The sequence below is a fragment of the Arachis duranensis genome, chromosome 4 (assembly GCF_000817695.3).
Source record: "Arachis duranensis cultivar V14167 chromosome 4, aradu.V14167.gnm2.J7QH, whole genome shotgun sequence".
Lineage (NCBI taxonomy): Eukaryota > Viridiplantae > Streptophyta > Magnoliopsida > Fabales > Fabaceae > Arachis > Arachis duranensis.
In genome coordinates, this window is record NC_029775.3 from 36,867,909 (window position 1) to 36,887,472 (window position 19,564).

General features: G+C 34.9%; 3 protein-coding genes across 4 annotated transcripts; all 3 read right to left on the reverse strand.

Moving 5' to 3' along the window:
• Nucleotides 1-1,594: 1,594 nt before the first annotated feature.
• LOC107484161 (uncharacterized) lies at nt 1,595-4,390 on the reverse strand. Its single transcript, XM_052260521.1, has 4 exons — nt 4,381-4,390; nt 4,112-4,233; nt 2,933-3,170; nt 1,595-1,804 (listed from the first exon to the last, which is right to left on the reverse strand). Exons 1-4 carry the CDS (start codon nt 4,388-4,390, stop codon nt 1,755-1,757), a joined length of 420 nt encoding a protein of 139 aa, XP_052116481.1. The 3' UTR covers nt 1,595-1,754.
• On the reverse strand, nt 4,368-18,077 carry LOC107484164 (phytanoyl-CoA dioxygenase). 2 transcript variants are annotated; one of them, XM_016104781.3, is made up of 10 exons: nt 17,935-18,077; nt 8,118-8,199; nt 7,904-8,028; nt 7,734-7,794; nt 7,408-7,476; nt 6,964-7,082; nt 6,656-6,803; nt 6,411-6,555; nt 6,205-6,291; nt 4,368-4,621 (listed from the first exon to the last, which is right to left on the reverse strand). In XM_016104781.3, exons 2-10 carry the CDS (start codon nt 8,170-8,172, stop codon nt 4,579-4,581), a joined length of 852 nt encoding a protein of 283 aa, XP_015960267.1. In that variant the 5' UTR covers nt 8,173-8,199; nt 17,935-18,077; the 3' UTR covers nt 4,368-4,578. The 2 variants fall into 2 exon arrangements, with proteins under 2 accessions (XP_015960267.1, XP_052115986.1); XM_052260026.1 differs by lacking the exon at nt 17,935-18,077 and adding an exon at nt 9,105-9,577.
• LOC107484165 (ferredoxin C 2, chloroplastic) lies at nt 11,916-18,078 on the reverse strand. The gene is made up of 7 exons (XM_016104782.3): nt 17,935-18,078; nt 16,573-16,848; nt 16,406-16,469; nt 14,724-14,812; nt 12,878-12,946; nt 12,574-12,618; nt 11,916-12,238 (listed from the first exon to the last, which is right to left on the reverse strand). Exons 2-7 carry the CDS (start codon nt 16,822-16,824, stop codon nt 12,194-12,196), a joined length of 564 nt encoding a protein of 187 aa, XP_015960268.1. The 5' UTR covers nt 16,825-16,848; nt 17,935-18,078; the 3' UTR covers nt 11,916-12,193.
• Between the last annotated feature and the right edge of the window lie 1,486 nt (nt 18,079-19,564).

Here is a 19,564-nt window from a genome sequence, read left to right on the forward strand (position 1 = left end):
ATATAATATATTTCATGCATGTTGATTGAAATTGGACGACAATGTCCAAAGGCCAATTCTCGTCCAACGCCGCCATGGACCACAGGCTAGCATACCTCCTAGATAACTAATTTCTTGTCTATCTATTTTTATTTTATAATTTATCCACTAAAATAATTCTATTTTTAAATGTATATATAAGACTATTTTATACTAATAATATATTAAAATTAAATACATGTAAAATAATATTATACGATGTATAACTTTTCAAATGTTTATTCATAATGTTATAGTACAATTAGTCAATTATATATATTAGTTAAGCCAGAAAAGTCTAAAGAAATTAAAAAATTTCCGGTGGGTGACGTTGACCCACCAAGAGCAGAAATGAAAGATCATCGCCTCTGACGACATGGAAAAAGTACTGAGACATCACCAAAGAAAAAAAATGAAAAATGAAAAAAAAAATAATAATAAAGTGGTCGTTTTCATATGCAAGTGTAAAAGAGTCAGTGATAATTGAAGAGTGAAAAAAAAGAAGGGTTCGACTACAATTATGCTAAACTAGGAGTTGCAGGATTGTCATCACTGCTTGTCTGCAAGGTGCAAACAATTTTGGTGAGAGAGAAAAGAAAAGAGACAGCAATAACACTGTGCAATATTTTTTAGATACATTACAAGGCAACAAAAGTCTAATATGCAAAGTTGCAAATTAAATAAAGTGGCCACAAAGGCGACACTATTTAATAATTTGTATTCTAATGTGAGATATATATACGTACATAACAGACACCTATGTCTATGCATTATTGTGCGTTGCATTTCATTCATGTCTCCTATGCTACTTTCACTCTCTTGTCTCTCTGTCCCTATCTCTCTACACACTACAAGCGTATCGTATCATATGTAATCTAGTTTTTTACGCCAAAAATATTTCCTAGTAGTTAACAATAATATTGTTGTTGCTGTTGTTGTTAAATTAGCACATATTCAGAAAGAGATTATTAAGAAGAAAAACCTTGAATATGTTTTCTTATTAAGATCTTCTCATTTTTGTTACACTTAATTATATTTAGATTATTTCGGTGGGACAACTCAATTAGAATGATATTTGTTGATCTAAAATTAATGAACCTTTCTAGACAAACTAACAGTAAATAATCTTAATCTAAAAATAAAATCACTCCATGGCAACCTCACTGGTTACAACTTACAACTCCAACATCGTCCAATGTCCAATTACCTTACATAGATTGATAAATAAATCCCCAACCACTTGTAACATGTTGCCTGCCAACACTTTTATTAATGATGTAAGAGAGGGTTCATCAGTAATTCAGTATCAAGATCAGATAGAGAAGCTCACCTGATATTTGATGCGTGGTAGGAATTAATAGGGGTGTTCGCGGTGCGGTTTGGTTCGGTTTTTGAGGGAAAAGTCATCCGATCCGATCGTCTAATTAAAGTGCGGTTCGGTTTGGTTCGGTTTTTTTGTAAAGGTCATCCGAACCAAACCAAACCAATTAAAATCGGTTTGGTTTGGTTCGGTTTGTTCGGTTTTTTTCAATCAAATAAAAAAAAATTCTACCATACTATTATGCAAAGCCATAACATTGAAATCGACAAACCAAAATACACAATATCTAACAAAGTCTTGATCTAATGAAATTTAACGACAACAGAATTCAAATACGACAATTAAAGAAGTTTAATAGTTCAACAGTCAACACAACTGAAAATAAAAATGAATTGTCATTAAACTGATAGCAAAGTTATAGTGCCTTCTCCAACAAAATAGCTAAACTTCTTAATGCAAACCAACCTGAAATTAAAAAAAAAAAAACAGTTACATAATAAGAACAGCAACAAGCAAGCAAGGTAGCAATAAACCAGCAAGGCAGCAATTTAATAAACCAGTAAGGCAGCAATCCAGCAATTCAATAAACAGCAACAAAAGAAATTACCAAATAATTCATCAAATCAACAAGGCAGCAACCAGCAATAAACAGCAACCAGCAAATTACCAACAATAAACAGCAACCATTAAGGTAGCAAGTAGCAAGCCAGCAACAAAACCAACAAAAAAAAACTCATCAAATCAACAATGCACCCACCAGTAAAAATGCACTGTCTCACAAAAAATGCAGGCAATACATAAATACATTGTGCCCACCTAGTTCTCTTGAAACTAAAAGCCGCACCTGAGACATGTGTAGAAAGACCAATTACCTTAGACAAATTGCACCTTCTGTTCATCAGTTATATTGATTCCAAATTCTCTTCTTATATCTTGCCAAAGACCAATACCAGATAATGAAAAACAAATACTAGGAATCAACAACAATGAACAATGAACAACAATGAACAAATAATTAAGAAAACAGAAGCAGACACACAACAAAATAAAAAATTACTAGCATTCAGCAACAATGAACAATGAACAACAATCAGCAACAATGAACAAATAGATTGAACAGAAATTGAATATAAATAAATCACAAAATCAACTCAAAACTAGCAAAAATAAATTAAACCCAGCAGCTCAGAATCACAGAATCAGAATTATTAATAAATTAAATCACAAAATCAACTCAAAACAAACAACTCAAATTAACAAAATCAATAAACAAGCACAGTAATCATTAGTATTATTAACAAAATTTCAAAACAAGCAAAATAAGTGCAGAAAACGAAAAATCAATTCAGAAACACATAATCACAGAATCAGAGAATCACAGAACTTGAACTAAGCAAAACAAGCAAATTTGAACCCAGCAACTCAGAAGCACAGAATCAGAGTTATTAACAAGAAATTAACAAAACCCTAAACAAATCCAGCAACTCAGAATCATAGAAATTATAATGAACAAAATCAAACCCTAACTATTTCATAATTATAAACCCAATATGTCTAATTGCTTCAGATACATAGAAGGAGAGAAAATCAAACCTGAACTCAAGTGGATGGGAACGAGGAAGAGCACTGGAAGAAGGCCAACCAGTGGCTGCTGTGTTGTGGGTGGCCAGGCCAGAAACGCAGCAGTACTGCTATGGGTGGCCACAAACGGTGTTGCAGGTGGCCAGATTGGTCCTGTTGGTGGCGCTGGGGTGCCGTTGGATGGTGCTGGCCTGCTGGGTGGTGTAGTGTCTACGACTGCGAGGGTGGTGATAGTTGGGGCTGGGTGGTGCTGTCCGCGAGAGAGGCTGGGAAGAAAGGTCCGATGGCGAGTTTGGTTCGGTTCGGTTCGATTTTTATTATCAGAACCGAAAACCGAACCGAACCGCAATAAAAACAGCAAAATGTATTTTTTTCGGTTTTTTCGGTTTTCGGTTTGTTCGGTTTTCGGTTTTTTCGGTTCGGTTGGTCGGTTTAGTTCGGTCCGGATCGGTTTTGAACACCCCTAGTTGTGAGTGTGGTGGTTCAGAATTAATGCCATCAACAATCTAATGCAATCTATCTTTAGTTGTTTGGTTTTATTGGTTGTAAGTTGCATTGTAAAGATAGGTTTATGCTTAACTATTCCAGGAACCGAAGTTATTATCTATTGCATATCCAATCACTTAAAGTATTTATCAAAAGAGACCTCATTGAGTTGTTTTTCTTGTGTTGATTGATAAAATGCCTCATCTTGTAAATTCCAAAATCCAAAGTTACTCCCTGATGTTTTTGGTTGGTAATTGATATATTGGTTCATGACCAAAGAGAGAAAAAGTAGTTTGTCAAGTTGCTGATAACAATTGCACAAAGATTAGACATATGGATCTCTAATTTATTTGCAACATAGTCTTAGAAGTGAAATGATGATTTAGACTTTATTCCTTGGCTTTGCCTATGTGACATCCTCTAAACGCCTAATTTTGCATAATTTCGACCCAACTAAAAAGAAAATCCTCCAAATTCACATTTTTTAACCACAATCACCCCTTATCTTTCTTTTTTTTTTAGTCAGTGTGAGAGTAAGGATTTTGTAACATCATAGATAGATAGATAGCACTTTCAGTAATACAGTGTGGTTCAAGAACCCTACCCTAATCTTTTAAGAGGTTCATTTTGGAGGTTTTTTTTTTCCAACGTACATCACATGGGTTTCCCTTTTGGGTCATAACTAAAGTGTATTTTGGAAAATACCATGGAATGATATTTCACCGAAGTCCTAATAAGAAGAAAACTGGATACAATAGATTTAGTTAGAAGCCACAAAAGCTCAGACCCAAAAACAGAAGGAAAAAACAACCTGGAAAACTTAAAACCTATTATTGAAAAATATAAAATTAAATTAAAGATGGTAAATTCTTGCTATAGGAAATTTTGGACAGATGCATATGGATTTTTTTTAAAAAAAAAAGGTTAACTTAAAAACTTGAAGTACGAGGAATGCAATCTATTTATCACATTACCGTGCATCATATTTAAATTCTAGAATGCAATCTATCAAGCAGATAGGCATAAAAGTTTATTCTGATTATCCAGAGACCGAGGAATCTACTCAATAGCAACCCAATGGTGTTGTCGTTATTACACCGATTTGACAACAGCAAGGAAACCTTAGGGGGTTTTTTTTTTCTTTTTTTTTTTCAACACTATTCTACAAATGATCAGCTTACATAAAGGGGTTCTGGCTCCACTTTCCTTTTGATCCTGAAAAAAAGATTGCAAAATTATTTAGTACAATTCACTTAAAGGCAAACAAAAGAAACAAAGAAAAGCTATAATCCAGAAACACCTCTAGTTTCAATTCTGTACTAAGTACTAACTCAAAATGGTTAAACGTTTCACTATGGTTACGTTATCCTTCCAGATAATAGGTTATTTGACTAGGATTTTGGTGGACCTCGTTCAATAAGTTTACTCACAAAATTCACCTCACCTGATGGCTGATTACAAATAACTTCTTCTACAGGGTTCTAAGTTTGTGGTATTTGGACAAGATTACACATTGAAACTTGTAAGGGGTTTATATGTGTTCGTCAAACAAACAATATGGTATGTTTCTTTCGTCACATGTCATTTAGTAAATGTCAGTAAAAATTTCTTAATTTACTTTAGGATCAGGCAGGTTACCCATATTTCTAACTTAAGTAGTCTACTCCTATAACTTAACAACAGGAACTCAACACAGTTTATGATTAGCATTCTCTCAAGGCAATCCACTATCTATAGCAACAAAAACAACAATTTTTGTTCTGATCCAAATTGCTCAGAGTTTTTTATTACATTGTAAGAAGAGGATAACTGATATGAATCAAGCATACGAGGCTGAAGGTTGAGAATGCATGTGGTCTAACAAATTGGATCGAAGTCAAGACCAACATCCTTTTATGATAAAGAATTTATAAATAAATAATAAAATAAATTTGACTCCTAGGCATTGGGATTAAGGAAGAATAAGAAATCATGATACAAGCACAAATATAACAAAATAATGCAACAATGTTAACAAAATTGACAGGCAAAGAATTCTAGACACCTCAAATAAGTTTAGTAAGGAACTGAATGCAGTTAGTATGTAAGTACTCAAGGCACAATTGATGTGTGCATTATTAATAACCATGCGGGAAACTACCAAAAATACCCTTGAAAGATTTGTGCAATGAGAAAGTTCAAAATGACCAAAATTCTCCTAATAGATTCAAAAACGTGACAAAACTAACCAAAAAACCATTTCTTTATAAGTGGCAAATGACTTTTGTATTTGACAAACGACTTGTGCATTTGATTCGAATTTTGGTGGAAACATTTGAATAACTACTTAGAAAATATATGCAGAAAGAAACCAGAGCAAAATTCAACATTTAGACACCTTTTTTCATTTTGTTGTTAAATTGGACCATTCACAAAAAGAATCAACTTGGCATAGATCATCAAATTTTAAGGATGAAAGATTTCATTTATCTAGTCATGCTTGCAAAAAAAACATCAAAATCCAATCGCTAAAACCCTTTTTGAGAATATATTTCTAGTATTTGATTTTTGTCCACGTTTTCAAGTCTGCAGGGTGTTTTTGCCGTTTTGATCTTACAAGAGTGTTTTTGGGCATTTAAATCTTTTGGGGGTATTTTTGGTGGTTTACCCTAATCATGTTTTTTTATAGAAGCATTACTAATAAGCATATATACCTTGTGAACATTGCCATTAGCAAATAAATTAACCTTTGAATGACATTCAAGCTCCTGAATGAGTAAAGAGGCTATATAAAAATTATTCTTAGGATATACACCTACCAATTTTCCGGTGCCCATTGGCAGCCATCAGTGTCCACCACATGCAAGCTGTATGCATGCCTTGATTTTTGGGACTGGTTTTCAAAGCTGTCATCCATAAACAAAAGCAGAGAAGGATGAATTATAAGGATCATATCCTCTTCAACAGCAATTCTCCTTCCATATTTCATGATATACATCATCCCAAGAGAATCGTTTTAACAAACCTTTGATGGATAAGATCACCATGGATGACAACCAATGAACCAGCTTTTACTTCAATAGGAACAAAATCCTTTTGATCATAAGATGGTGAGGGTCGATCAAATTTAACGCCATCTTCATCCCGTAAAAACCTTCTGACAAGCCCCTCTACAGCAGCCAAAGAACAAAAAGAAAAGACCAAGATCTGATAAATCAATGCAATGGATGTATGTTTAGGGAACAAATACCAAACGGAGGGAAGTATTACTCTTGTGAGATCCAGGTATTGCCCACAGGCAACCATTTAATACCGTTGCATCTTCCAGAGCCAGCCACAGCCCTGTGCATGTTTGGGGTTCGGTATAAAGAAACGAGTTATCCTGGTGTGGCACTACTTCACCCCCTATACCTGGTTGCTGCCAATTAAAATTTCATATGCCAGGTAATCATAAATACCAGAAACAAAAATAGTCAACACTAGAATATTCCTTATTTATATGTTTATATACAACCAGAAAATGTTGTTTCAACCATATGATCAGCAATTGAACCTCAGAAAGACAGATGAAAATGTACCTTAAAAATGTACATAGACTGCATGATTACTGGCCTCTTGTAACCTAAGGAGCACATCAAACTAGAAACTTTGTTGGAAGAAGAAAACTTCTTGAATGTCGGCTCAATCTCGTGAAGCGCTGCACAGAATCATAAACAGGCCCCAACCCCCCAAAAGAGGATAGTTAGATTCACAGGGAACAGAATCACTTTTGGAATTAGCAATGCTACCAACAGATTTCTTGCATTCACCAGTGTACAACAGCATGTGGTCTCATCTAAAAAGAGTAATCCAAATTGAATAATCTTAGTCTTTTCACATTAACGAAAACCATGGCCTTCTACAATTGTCCTAAACAAATTAATTCAACATACAAGCCTAAAGGGCATCGTTAAAAGAGCGCTACCGGAGGGTGTGCACGCACACACATATATACAGAGAGCGCAAGAGTATTGAAGGCTCACCATGGCCCACTTTATTAAGGGAGAGTTGCTTGGGTTGCTTTAATTTTCCATCATCCCCAAATGCTTTCTCTGCCAATACACAAAACAGAGGAAATCACCAAACCATGCAATTATCAATAGACATTCTAATTTGTAGTGCACTTTTACTGTAAAAACAAGCTTCCAATCATGGATTGTCACATCATAAAAAACAACATCCACACTACTTGAAAATAATCTAATAGAATGAATTACACTGATACAGTTCATGAAAATAAACAAATGAATGGAATTATCATTTCCACAATCTTAGAAGAAACCCGCGTAAGTAAATGATTTTTGAATACCTTCGAAGAAGAAGGAAATTTTCTCTGCGCTCTCAAAGAAGTAATCATCAGTCAACTTTTGCTGTGAAATCCATAAAAACAATCAAGAGTGAAGTAAATACTACAATTAAAGAAGTAACACACAAAAAAGAAGGAGAAACAGAATGAAAGTAAGTTTGTTTTCTTTAGACCTGGTTCTTGGTGGAGAAAATAGAGGCGGTGGAGGAAGGGTCAAAGTCATTGACCAATTGGTCCATCCTCCGAACCATGGCATCAATGTCTTCATCAGCGGCAAAGGATTCCAACACAATATAACCTACGCAAAAACATGCTGATTGGTGTAAGCTTAGTTTGAAGACTAGGGATTTGAACTATGAAGAGAAAGGGGGTTAGGGTTTGGGGTACCTTGAGAATTGAAGGATTGGAGCTGATCTGCAGTGAGGTTCCCAACGATTCCCATTGGAATTCGGTGATTCAACTTCGATTACTGGAATTGTTCTCCGGGAGGATTAGGAATTAGGAAGGTAGAAGGAAAAGGAATGATAGAGGACAAAATGGTCAGATAATCATCATATATGTTATATGATATATCCAAGGTTCTGAAAACCGAACCGGTCATCGAACCGTTCTAGATACTGGTTCACTGGTTCATAGGTTCAACCGGTTCAACCGTGGTTGAACCGTAAAAACCGTTTTATAATAAAATAATAAATAAAATAAAAATAAGCACATAAAAATATAATTATAGTCTAATCTAAACTTGAAAATATCATTCAAATTAAAAGTGCTACATAAACCAAATGTTATAATCTCATTCAAATACAAATTCAAAGTTCAAAAGTCAACAAACAAACAACCAAACATAACATAGCAGCATCAAAATGAACATTGAATCAATCCAACCAACCCAATAATTTCAACTCCCAATAATCACAACAAATGAACATTGAATCAATCCAGAATTCAGAATTCAATTCACAAAATCAACTCTCAAAATCAGAGTATACAAAACGTCAAAACCAGAATCAGAGTATACAAAGATTACAAACAACATCTCAGGTTCAAAAAAATCAGAATTCAATTCACAGAATCATCTCTCAAAATCAGAGTATACAAAATGTCAAAACCAGAATCAATTCACAAAATCAATTCACAAAATCAATTCATATTTCATCACAGAATCAGTTCATACTTCATAATCATATTTCATCACAGTTTCATGACTTCATCAGAGTTCACTAGTTCAGTCAGTTCACAGAATTGATTTCACTATATCAGTTGCAGATACTCAGAATTTCATCAAAATTCTTTGTTCAATGTTCAGAGTTCAGAGTAAAATTCATCAGAAAATCATGTTCATAAATCATAGCTAAATTAAAAAATAAAACTTACCTGGAAATGAGGCAGACGCTGACGGCGAAGTGGCTGAGGGCGCGACGGAGGCTGAGGCCGCGAAGCTGCTGAGGTCGCGAAGCTGCTGAGGTCGCGACGCTGCTGAAGGCGCGAAGGAGGTGACTGCGTTGAGGGCTTCGGGCGTTCTGTCTCTCACAGTGGTGGCCGGTGGGTCGTGGTGGGTCGTGGCCGGGTGGCCTCGTCGGTGTTGTTCTGTCGGAGTTGGAGTGTGGGTGTGGGTCTGTGGGACGCTGAGGCTGGAATTAGGGCGAAGGACGTGAGTGCGTTGAGGGCTTCAGTTCAGGCGTTCTGTCTCTCGCAGTGGTGGCCGGTGGGTCGTGGTGGGTCGTCGCTGGGTCGTCGCTGGAATTTGGGTGAAGGAGAAACTGAGAAACACGAAGATTGAGTGGTGAAGGCTGAAGCACGAAGAGTCGAAGACGAAGGAGAAAAGGGGAACTAGGGCTTCGGCCTTCCCACATTGCAAAACGACGGCGTTTTGCTGTCAGTTTAAAAAACCGGCCGGGTCCCGGTTCGGTTCGACCGACCGGTAACCGGCCGGTTCGTCGGTTCAAAGCCGGTTATCAAATTCTGCGGTTTCCTTTGTTAACCGAACCGTGTTAGTGTCCGGTTCACGGTTCGACCGATTCGACCGGCCGGTCCGAACCGGTTTTCAGAACATTGATTTTGATTTGATTGGTAATTATTCATGTTGTTCAAAAAAATTATTGGTTACCTAACATAACCCTATTTTAATTCACCTTGTTCTCAAAGAAATGTTTGTGTTATATAGTGGACACTTCATATTGTATTTATTTTTGCTCTCGTAGTATTATTGCAAATAAAGTTGATAGTTCTACTTGAACTTGAAAAGGGAGTTGAATTAAGTTGGCTTAAAAATTAGAGTTTTAAAATTCTGTTTCAACAAAAGCTTAAATTGCAGGAGATTATTTCATTTTGTCTCGTGCGCAGAACAAGTAAAGAGTAGGGAAGAGAAGATAAAGGCCAGCATGTATCCTGGTTCGGATTCTTTGTGCAATGAATCCTATGTCTAGTCTCCACCACAAACCATGGTGGAATTTTCACTAAAATTCACAATTTACATTCACCAATACTATTGAATTACTCCCTAATTCAACTAGTATCTACCCCTAAACTTTCTTCATCAAAGCTTAGCTTCCCATAGTACTGTTCCAACTAGGAAGGAAAGTCTAAATAGATTCAAACTCACCAAGTGCTAACCCAAATTGGCAAGGGGAACTAATTCTAGTTCAACAACTCAAATTACATCAGAAATCAGTGGCTCTTTTGCATCACTCTTGCCTTTTCTCTCTTGGCTTTTCAACCTCACAATATTAGCCTTTTCAAAACAGAAAATGCCACAAGACAGCCATAACAATAAGATCAGAAATTAAGCTTGAGTAGAAGAAAAGATTCCAGCTCAATGTTTGAGATGGTGCTCTGAGTGTGTGCTCTCTTTTTCTTGCTATGAAATGATGGAATGAGGTTTTTTATATATCTTCAACTTGCCTTCATTTTTGCTTCTTCCTTTTTCTTTTCCTTATTGCCCGTTGGAGCTGTCACAGCTAGCATGTAGTCCTTCTTCATCATGCTCCACTACTTCTTCTAGATGAGAAGCGCGTCCACCACCTCTGTGGTCCTTTTCTTTACTTTCTTCCTTGGCATGCACTCCTTTTTCATTCATCTCCATAACCCCTGCTGCTACTGCTATTATCAATTTTGTGTTTTGCTCACCCACTAGCCGAATGTTGCTCTGCTAATGTCCTTGGGATAGTGGAGATGTCCTTGTGTCCTTCTTACTTTTACAGAGCCACACCTGTCCTTCCATTGTTGTTGTTCCCTTATTGTTCCAGCTGTCATCATTTTTTCTTTAGCAAACACATAGCCATTTAATTGGCGGCCTACTAGGGGCCTGCAGGCTGGCCTGAGCCTGCAAATATATATATATATTCCTCACTTGGATACTAAAAAGTTCTAGCGACCCAATTCTGCTTCGATTCGAAATAAGCAGCTTTTCGACCTTTAGCTTTAGGATTCTTGGTTGTAATTTGTTTAACTAAGGTGCCCTTTTTATTTTTGTTTTGCAGAACAAATGGCTCCCAAATCTATAGTGATGAAACAACTCCGCCAAACCAGGAAAACTGTTGTAGCTCGTGGTATTTAGGAAAAAGAAACCGGGGGTGCTTCCACCCGACCTTCGCCGAAGAAGTCAGATTCGGGTCCTTCATCTCAGAAGAAGATTATTTCCACTCCTTCTATTCAGGTGATTTCTCCTGACTCCCCTCCAGAGACTGTCGCTGTCCCCCCTCTTTTCCTTCATCTTCAGAGTTACCTCTTAAAAGGAAAAAAACTGTCGAAGAGATGAGCATTTATGATAAAGGATTTGGCAGAATTTTCTAGAGTGACAAGAATATTCTTCCTCATAGTCGCATTAGCATGGATGATGCAGCTATAAATATACTCTAGTTTTATGTAATATGAGTGCTATTTCAATTCGCGCTCAATTTAATATTTTTAATTCAATTTTTTTTCATTAAATTTCTAAATTACAGATTCTAATATATTTTACATATTTCGAACGTTTTAATTCTAATTAATGCAGTTTTAATTAATCATTTTTTCTTAATTTAATTTTTTTATTTTACATTAAAAACCAAGATAAGATTCATTTGAGACCAAAACAATACTTTACCCTTCTTTAAATTCATCTTTTTATCTCCTTAATTTTTTTTTCATCCACTACTTTATTAGTTCCCTAACAAAACAAAACCTCTTTTATAAAAAGTGAACATATTTATGACTAAAGGACCTTTAAAATTTGATACGCGGCGATATATAATCAAGTATTAGAATACTAATTTACACAAACCACGATGACAGAGATATGCATGAAGATTACCTACATTTGTATACTATGCTAATGACAACAGTCCACTACTTTTAAGAGAGGAAGGATTGGGGATTTTACTTGACGTGCAAATATTCAAGGCTAGAACCATGTAAAAAGAGAGGGAAAACAGAAAATTCCGCATTGTGTGCTCCAATGGTTCTCAGATTTTACATTGTTTTACTTACTCGTCGCCCATGGCCAACTCCAAGGCATAGTCATCTCTCTCCTGTAACGCATTAGAAGTCACACAACCAAATAAATGAAAAAGTAGAGGGGAAGCTATCTAGTTTCCCTTTTTTCTCTAATAGTTTCCAAAAAGATTAAGGGTGCATTTGGTTTGCATTTTCATCTTATGTTTTTGTTTTCAATGTTTTCTGTTTTAAAGATTTGGTAAAGGAAAGAAAAATTAGAAGTGAAAATAGAAAACAAGATTTTATTGTTTTCATGTTATTCTCTTTTTTCTTCAAAAAATCCTGAAAACACAAAACATTAAAAATAAAAATAGAAAATGTAAACGCAAACCAAATACACTCTAAGAATTCAAGAGCCAACAGAACATACCACTGGTCCTCGGGCGAAATACCGTCCGAACTGAAGCCAATATACCTGTATATGCCATGGATTTATCGTCGTATTCATGATTCAATGACAAATAATAAGAACGATGATAATGATTTGATTAGGCCTCCAATTCAATTTACAAGAGAAAAATATGTTTATAGTTGGGGTTAAAAAATGGAATGGGAATTTTTTAGATGGGTTTGATTTTCCAACCCTCAACCAAACATACCCTAAAAGATCGAAATGGAAATCACAAAGCAGTCATGACAAAGTGAAATCTGTGATTGGTGTTCCTTCTCATTACCTCATCTTCATCTTGCGTTTCTACTTCAACGTCCGTGGATGGGAACCCCACACAAAGAAGTGCATAGCCCTGAAGAAAAATTCCATACACTTGTCTAGCTCAGCAATAAAAGGCAGTGGAATTTGCAAAAACATGCATGGCATGTTGTTCAAAGTTGTTAACGAATGAAGGAAAGAATGATAAAGAAAAATAAAGGAAAGCAAACCATAAACTGGACTATATCTTTATTCAGTTGTACATACAGAATAGTAACCAAAAAAACAAACTGTTAAACATGCATGTAATAGTAACAAAAATATACATAAACCCCTTCAGACTATGTTTCAGTTTCATTATTGGAATAGACCCCAAAATAAAAATAAAAACACAATGAAGAATACAAATCTTCAGTCTAGAACAATGTGTGAGAAACAGAACCGATTAATTGAATGTTCTGTAGAAGTATGGAAGTAATAGGCTCATAATTACTCTTACAAATTTTGATTCTCTAATATTATAATTGAAGTTACTAAAATAACTAAAGGAACATATTAATTACAACTTCAGTGCAATGTGAGCACTATGGCATAAACACAACACCTTCGATCCTCTTAGGTGCCAGAAGAATAAGGTAAAATTTAACAGGGTTAGACACATGGCACATGCTAATACTAAGGTCTTATTTATTAGATTATCTGGTAGTTCTACACTGAAACAACTGCAACTTCTTCCTCCTCTCATCTCCTCTATTCACAGTTAATATAAAGAGCAAGGTAGACAGTGAGATTCAGCACTAATGAAGTTGCTGTTTTCTGACTTGGAGCTCACAAGTTAAAATCCAGTAAGCTATTTCTCTGTTACTGCTTAAACTTTCTCTTCTTTTTTCCTTTTTTTTTTCCGCATCATGCTTGATATGACCTTTTACCTTTCAAAATTTAATAATGACAATAAAAGACTCTCATTCTACTCTTTGGAACCATCCAATATATTTCGGGGGGGGAAATGCATCAAAGTATGCCACAATAAAATCATGATAGCATCCGTCACAGTTCACACAAATTCAAGGAAAAATAGTGGGATATAGTACAGCATCCAAGTCTTGTTTGACTACAACTACATGCATTAAGGGATCTCATAATATTCGAGTCTAAATCATACTACATCTAAGTCATTAGCAATTGAATCTACTTTGATAGTTTCCCTAATGATTTTTCTGTCACCCTCTACCTCTAACTATTGGACTACCAGTCTACCCTCCATCTACTCTACACTATCATAACTAAGGTCTCTAAGGGTCTTCTCCAAACATGTTCAAATCAACTAAAGTAAGATATACCATCTCTCTACCCCAACTTTTTTTCTATAGTAAACTCATTCATAAGTCTCTGGATCCATCTGGAGTGTTCACTTGCGAATCATGTATCATGTGCCTCACTCAACTGTTTCCACATATACATAGTCATGGTAATTGGCGATTTTTAATTGTGCGTCACATCACCTTGCAGATATTTAGCATGGAATGGAGTACCTAGGCGTCAGGGGAGAGATGCTGATTAAGAATCACCCGTCAAGTATTATCATATCAATACTTCATGAATATGCAGTTCCAAACTGCCACTTCTTCCTCCTCTCTTTTGCTCTAGAGTATTTTATCATGTCCAATATCATCTTTTTTTTCAATATTATGACTACAAGAAAATGATTTATTGCGGAAGACCTGTTCTCTTCTTTTGGCATCAACCAGTAGTTCATGAGAGAATTGCATAAAAGAATCTAATAATAAAATCACAACTACAAGAGATTAAGTCAAAATTACTGGTTCATCCGTGTAATGAAAAATAGATTAGAATAAAGAAGTCAAGCATGCCTTTTCTTTCAATTCAGCAGATATCCCAAGTGCCTCTGGCTGTCTAATCTGTCCGTTCTTTATACGTACAGCACAGCTAGTACAACAACCTGCCAGCACAAAGTTTCAACAAAGAGTATCAGGAAGCTAGTAGTAGCATCAAATGAGTTGACTTCAACCTAGATGGTCATAGAAGCAGCAAAAAGAACAAGTATGAAGTATCACAGATGAACTGCGCCATATATACAATCTTGACTATGGTAATTTAGTAATAAATATAAAGAATCAAACGAAACCCTAAAACTACATAGAATAGTCATAATTGTCTTTGTTCTTACAGGAGATAAAAGTTTCTAAACTTTTACCTGTTTGAAGAAATGGAATCTACCAACAGCAAAAGTCATTTTAATAGAATGAAAAACCAAGTGCGACGGGTTAATTATAAACCACAACAAACTTTGCGTTACTTTCAAAAACATAATAAAGTAAGTAATAATGTTAAGAAATGTTGGAGCCTCAAAATTTAAATAATAAAAACTGAAGAGCATAGTCCCTTGAAAGGCTAAAAGGGTAAAGATATCAAATTTGGAAATATAGCATCCATGCATACTAGTTATGAATGATGATAACTGCAGATTTAAATTAATTGATTTATGGATATATAAGGGAATCATGATACAACTAAAAACTCAAAGGAAGTAGGTGCATAGATCAAAGGAGCCTGAAGCAGGGCCAGTGAAGGACTTTATTAGATGATTTATATAGTTTGTATGAGAAATAGTTACAGGATATTCAAAATGTAGCAGCCAATGCTAGTTATATCAGCAGTAAGGAACCTTGTAAATAATGTAACAGAACATTAGATAAGTAGCAAGGGAGTCAGTAGAGTCATAGGTTCATCAACGACGAAGCATGTATACTGACACGGATACTCAATACGGACATGTAGACAAACCAAACTTTTAAAATGCATGACATGGAAACAGTATGTGTATAAATTTTGAAGATTTATTCGGTATTCAAGTATTTATAAATGTCAAACTACCAATATAGATGTTTCTAGACCTTATTATCATTTTGTGCAATTCACGTTTGAAGTATAATTGATTAACAATAGATATAGTTATGTCTCATGTTGTATGAGTATCTTTGAATGTCAGACATTCACACATGACATCTTGCTTAGTTGGTGTGTCTTGTTCTATATAGCTTATAAATGATCTTTAATGCAGACATTATGATTTTTGTATGATCAATAAACTTTAGGTAGGTTCTTCCTGTCATCAAACCCCAAATAATAATAAAATTCTATTGAGTAATCTCCAATGCCAATGGCAGTGGCCCCAAAATGGATAAATGGTGAAATCTTTGGATTAAGATCTAGACGAATAGAAGGCACAAAAAGATTCAATTCTATCCAAGGTATTATCCTCACTTCAGTTAAGACCATACCAATCCAAAACAAGGTAACACAAATTAATATACATATATTTCATCAAATTTAGTTTTGAAGCACAAAGCAGTTCAACACGACCATCCAGTCACATAACGCAGCCAATATACCTGCCTTTACATTCACCGTGTGAATGGTCATCCTAAAGAAAAGATGCGATTGGACACTGTTTTAAAAACGTTTAAGGCTGTCATTACATCAACATTAAGCTCATACGATCAGTAAGAATTAAGAAAGGAGGGAACAGTACCATGCCTGCAGGCAAACGGAAGGGTAATGTTCTGAGATTCAGCAGTGTGTAATATATACTGATCCTGCATTTCACAATAATCAACCAACCACATATGAATTTGTTTCTAAAATATTCAGCAAAGTTGAGAATTATGCTGGAGGCGGAGGAAGGAAGAGAAAAAAAACCTCAGGAACCACGAACTCGTGAACAATTCCTCTTTGTGTATCATGGACGGTGACCTTGTGAGTAGGAACCTCACCGGACGGTGACGAGTAAGCAGTTGGGGCGGTCACATCCACCTGCGTCCGGAGCTCCGCCCTCGCCGCCGAGGTGGACTTGCGGCGGTTTGTGAAAGCAGCGGTGTAGAAAGCGTTAGAAGCGGAAGATTGGTGGTTTGAGAATGGAATGCAGCAGTTACAGGGAATTCGAAGAGCCATGTTGTGGCTGCTGATTATCGTTCTCTAACACAAACAAACACACAGCGATGGATAAGGAAGCCGCTTCAGGAACCGTTGGTTCTGTTTCCTTCCAATTGATGTTGGACATGTGTGCACTCTCACATTCTTCTCTATCTTTTTATTTTTTTTTCCCTTACACTACTTAAGTACTTATTAATGAAGGTGAAAACTCAAGTCACATTAGACAAAAATTCAATTAAATTAATTAAATTATTTAATAAATTTTAACTATCAATTTCACGTAAAATTAACTATACTTAAATTTTCAGCTATCAATCAAACATCTCACCAAGGTTCTGAAAACCGAACCGGTCATCGAACCGTTCTAGATACTGGTTCACTGGTTCATAGGTTCAACCGGTTCAACCGTGGTTGAACCGTAAAAACCGTTTTATAATAAAATAATAAATAAAATAAAAATAAGCACATAAAAATATAATTATAGTCTAATCTAAACTTGAAAATATCATTCAAATTAAAAGTGCTACATAAACCAAATGTTATAATCTCATTCAAATACAAATTCAAAGTTCAAAAGTCAACAAACAAACAACCAAACATAACATAGCAGCATCAAAATGAACATTGAATCAATCCAACCAACCCAATAATTTCAACTCCCAATAATCACAACAAATGAACATTGAATCAATCCAGAATTCAGAATTCAATTCACAAAATCAACTCTCAAAATCAGAGTATACAAAACGTCAAAACCAGAATCAGAGTATACAAAGATTACAAACAACATCTCAGGTTCAAAAAAATCAGAATTCAATTCACAGAATCATCTCTCAAAATCAGAGTATACAAAATGTCAAAACCAGAATCAATTCACAAAATCAATTCACAAAATCAATTCATATTTCATCACAGAATCAGTTCATACTTCATAATCATATTTCATCACAGTTTCATGACTTCATCAGAGTTCACTAGTTCAGTCAGTTCACAGAATTGATTTCACTATATCAGTTGCAGATACTCAGAATTTCATCAAAATTCTTTGTTCAATGTTCAGAGTTCAGAGTAAAATTCATCAGAAAATCATGTTCATAAATCATAGCTAAATTAAAAAATAAAACTTACCTGGAAATGAGGCAGACGCTGACGGCGAAGTGGCTGAGGGCGCGACGGAGGCTGAGGCCGCGAAGCTGCTGAGGTCGCGAAGCTGCTGAGGTCGCGACGCTGCTGAAGGCGCGAAGGAGGTGACTGCGTTGAGGGCTTCGGGCGTTCTGTCTCTCACAGTGGTGGCCGGTGGGTCGTGGTGGGTCGTGGCCGGGTGGCCTCGTCGGTGTTGTTCTGTCGGAGTTGGAGTGTGGGTGTGGGTCTGTGGGACGCTGAGGCTGGAATTAGGGCGAAGGACGTGAGTGCGTTGAGGGCTTCAGTTCAGGTGTGGGTGTGGGTCTGCTTATCTGCTACGAAACTACAACCCTGGTTAGCTACTGCTAAACTAGTTTACTTGAGGGCTAATTTGGGATTTCAGACCTTTTTTAATGTACTTATGTACAAACTATAAAACAAAAATGAACTATCTAAATAAAATAGAAAAGAGTTATAACTTGTTTAATTATACAAAGTCTAACAATAATTCTAAGCACCTTTATTTAATTTAGAGTAAAGTGCTAATTAAATCTTTAAAGATATTGATTTTGGACTAATTAATTCTTGAAGAAAAAAATACCAATTAAGTCTTTTAATATAGTAAATGGTAGATATGTATGATCTTCTGTCAATGAATAGTGCAAAACGAAACCAAGTTGTCCATGTAGTGATGTATGTCTCGTTATTATCACATGAATAGGAAAACGATGTAGTTTTGTACTGTGAAATATTTATTATCTTTTGAGTTTTTATATACCTTTGACCAGTTGCTCTCTATTTATCATATATTCTATCAAAACAAGTAAAATTTCATTCCAAAAATTATTATCTACATGAATATCTTTCATAAATAGACATGTCAAAGTAATTAACAGTACGTATAAGTATCACCGTTAAGTTTTAATTGATGAATTGATATAAGGACATCATGTGTTCACTGTTTGCTATCTTAGAGGATTAAATTAGTACTTTTTTTTCTTTAAGGGCTAATTAATGCGAAATTAAAATTTTTAAGGATCTAATTGTTACTTTACTCTTTAATTTAATATTTTTATAATTTTATGTATGTAACTTTTAGAATCATATAGTTATTATATCGAATAGTTTTAATTAGTTTGTTGATTTTATAATTTTACTAAATTTATAATTAAATCTTATAATTTTTTTAATTATATTCTTATACTATTTTTAATTTTATAATTAGGTCTTTGTCAATATAAAAAATATTTAGAATTAACAATAATTACTAAATGTAAAATAAGATAAGTAATAATTAAGAAATATAAAATAAAATCATTTTAAACTGTATTAAGATAATTTTCTATTGCTTTTTAAACTTTTTGCTTTGTATAATATCTGTATTTAGATAAAAAGAAGGATTTGACTAATATGTGTCCTAAAGACACGTAATAAATTTATTATTAGTAAAAAATTTTAAATATCTTTATTTAATGAATGCAAATAAATGCATTAAAAACTTAAATTTTTTATATTTATAATAATTTTTTTAATTTATAAACTTAACATGTACCCTTAATAAAGGGAACATGTTAGCTAAATCTTAAAAAAAATGAGTTTCACACAATTAGACTTAATCATGCTCGTTGAGTCTATT

Excerpts from the sequence above, each read along its gene's own strand:
- LOC107484165 (XM_016104782.3), bottom strand. The coding sequence starts at position 16,824 with ATGGCTCTTCGAATTCCCTGTAACTGCTGCATTCCATTCTCAAACCAC. Across the intron at positions 14,813-16,405 it reads TCCGTTTGCCTGCAGGCATG|GTTGTTGTACTAGCTGTGCT; the intron begins GTACTGTTCCCT and ends TTGTGCTGGCAG. Across the intron at positions 12,239-12,573 it reads ATTTCGCCCGAGGACCAGTG|GAGAGAGATGACTATGCCTT; the intron begins GTATGTTCTGTT and ends AATGCGTTACAG.
- LOC107484161 (XM_052260521.1), bottom strand. Across the intron at positions 3,171-4,111 it reads CGGTGAAATATCATTCCATG|CACCACCCAGCCCCAACTAT; the intron begins GTATTTTCCAAA and ends TCTCGCGGACAG. Across the intron at positions 1,805-2,932 it reads TCCCATCCACTTGAGTTCAG|GTTGGTTTGCATTAAGAAGT; the intron begins GTTTGATTTTCT and ends TTTTAATTTCAG.
- LOC107484164 (XM_016104781.3), bottom strand. The coding sequence starts at position 8,172 with ATGGGAATCGTTGGGAACCTCACTGCAGATCAGCTCCAATCCTTCAAT. Across the intron at positions 8,029-8,117 it reads CCAATCCTTCAATTCTCAAG|GTTATATTGTGTTGGAATCC; the intron begins GTACCCCAAACC and ends GTTTTTGCGTAG. Across the intron at positions 6,804-6,963 it reads AGTCTATGTACATTTTTAAG|CAACCAGGTATAGGGGGTGA; the intron begins GTACATTTTCAT and ends TTTAATTGGCAG.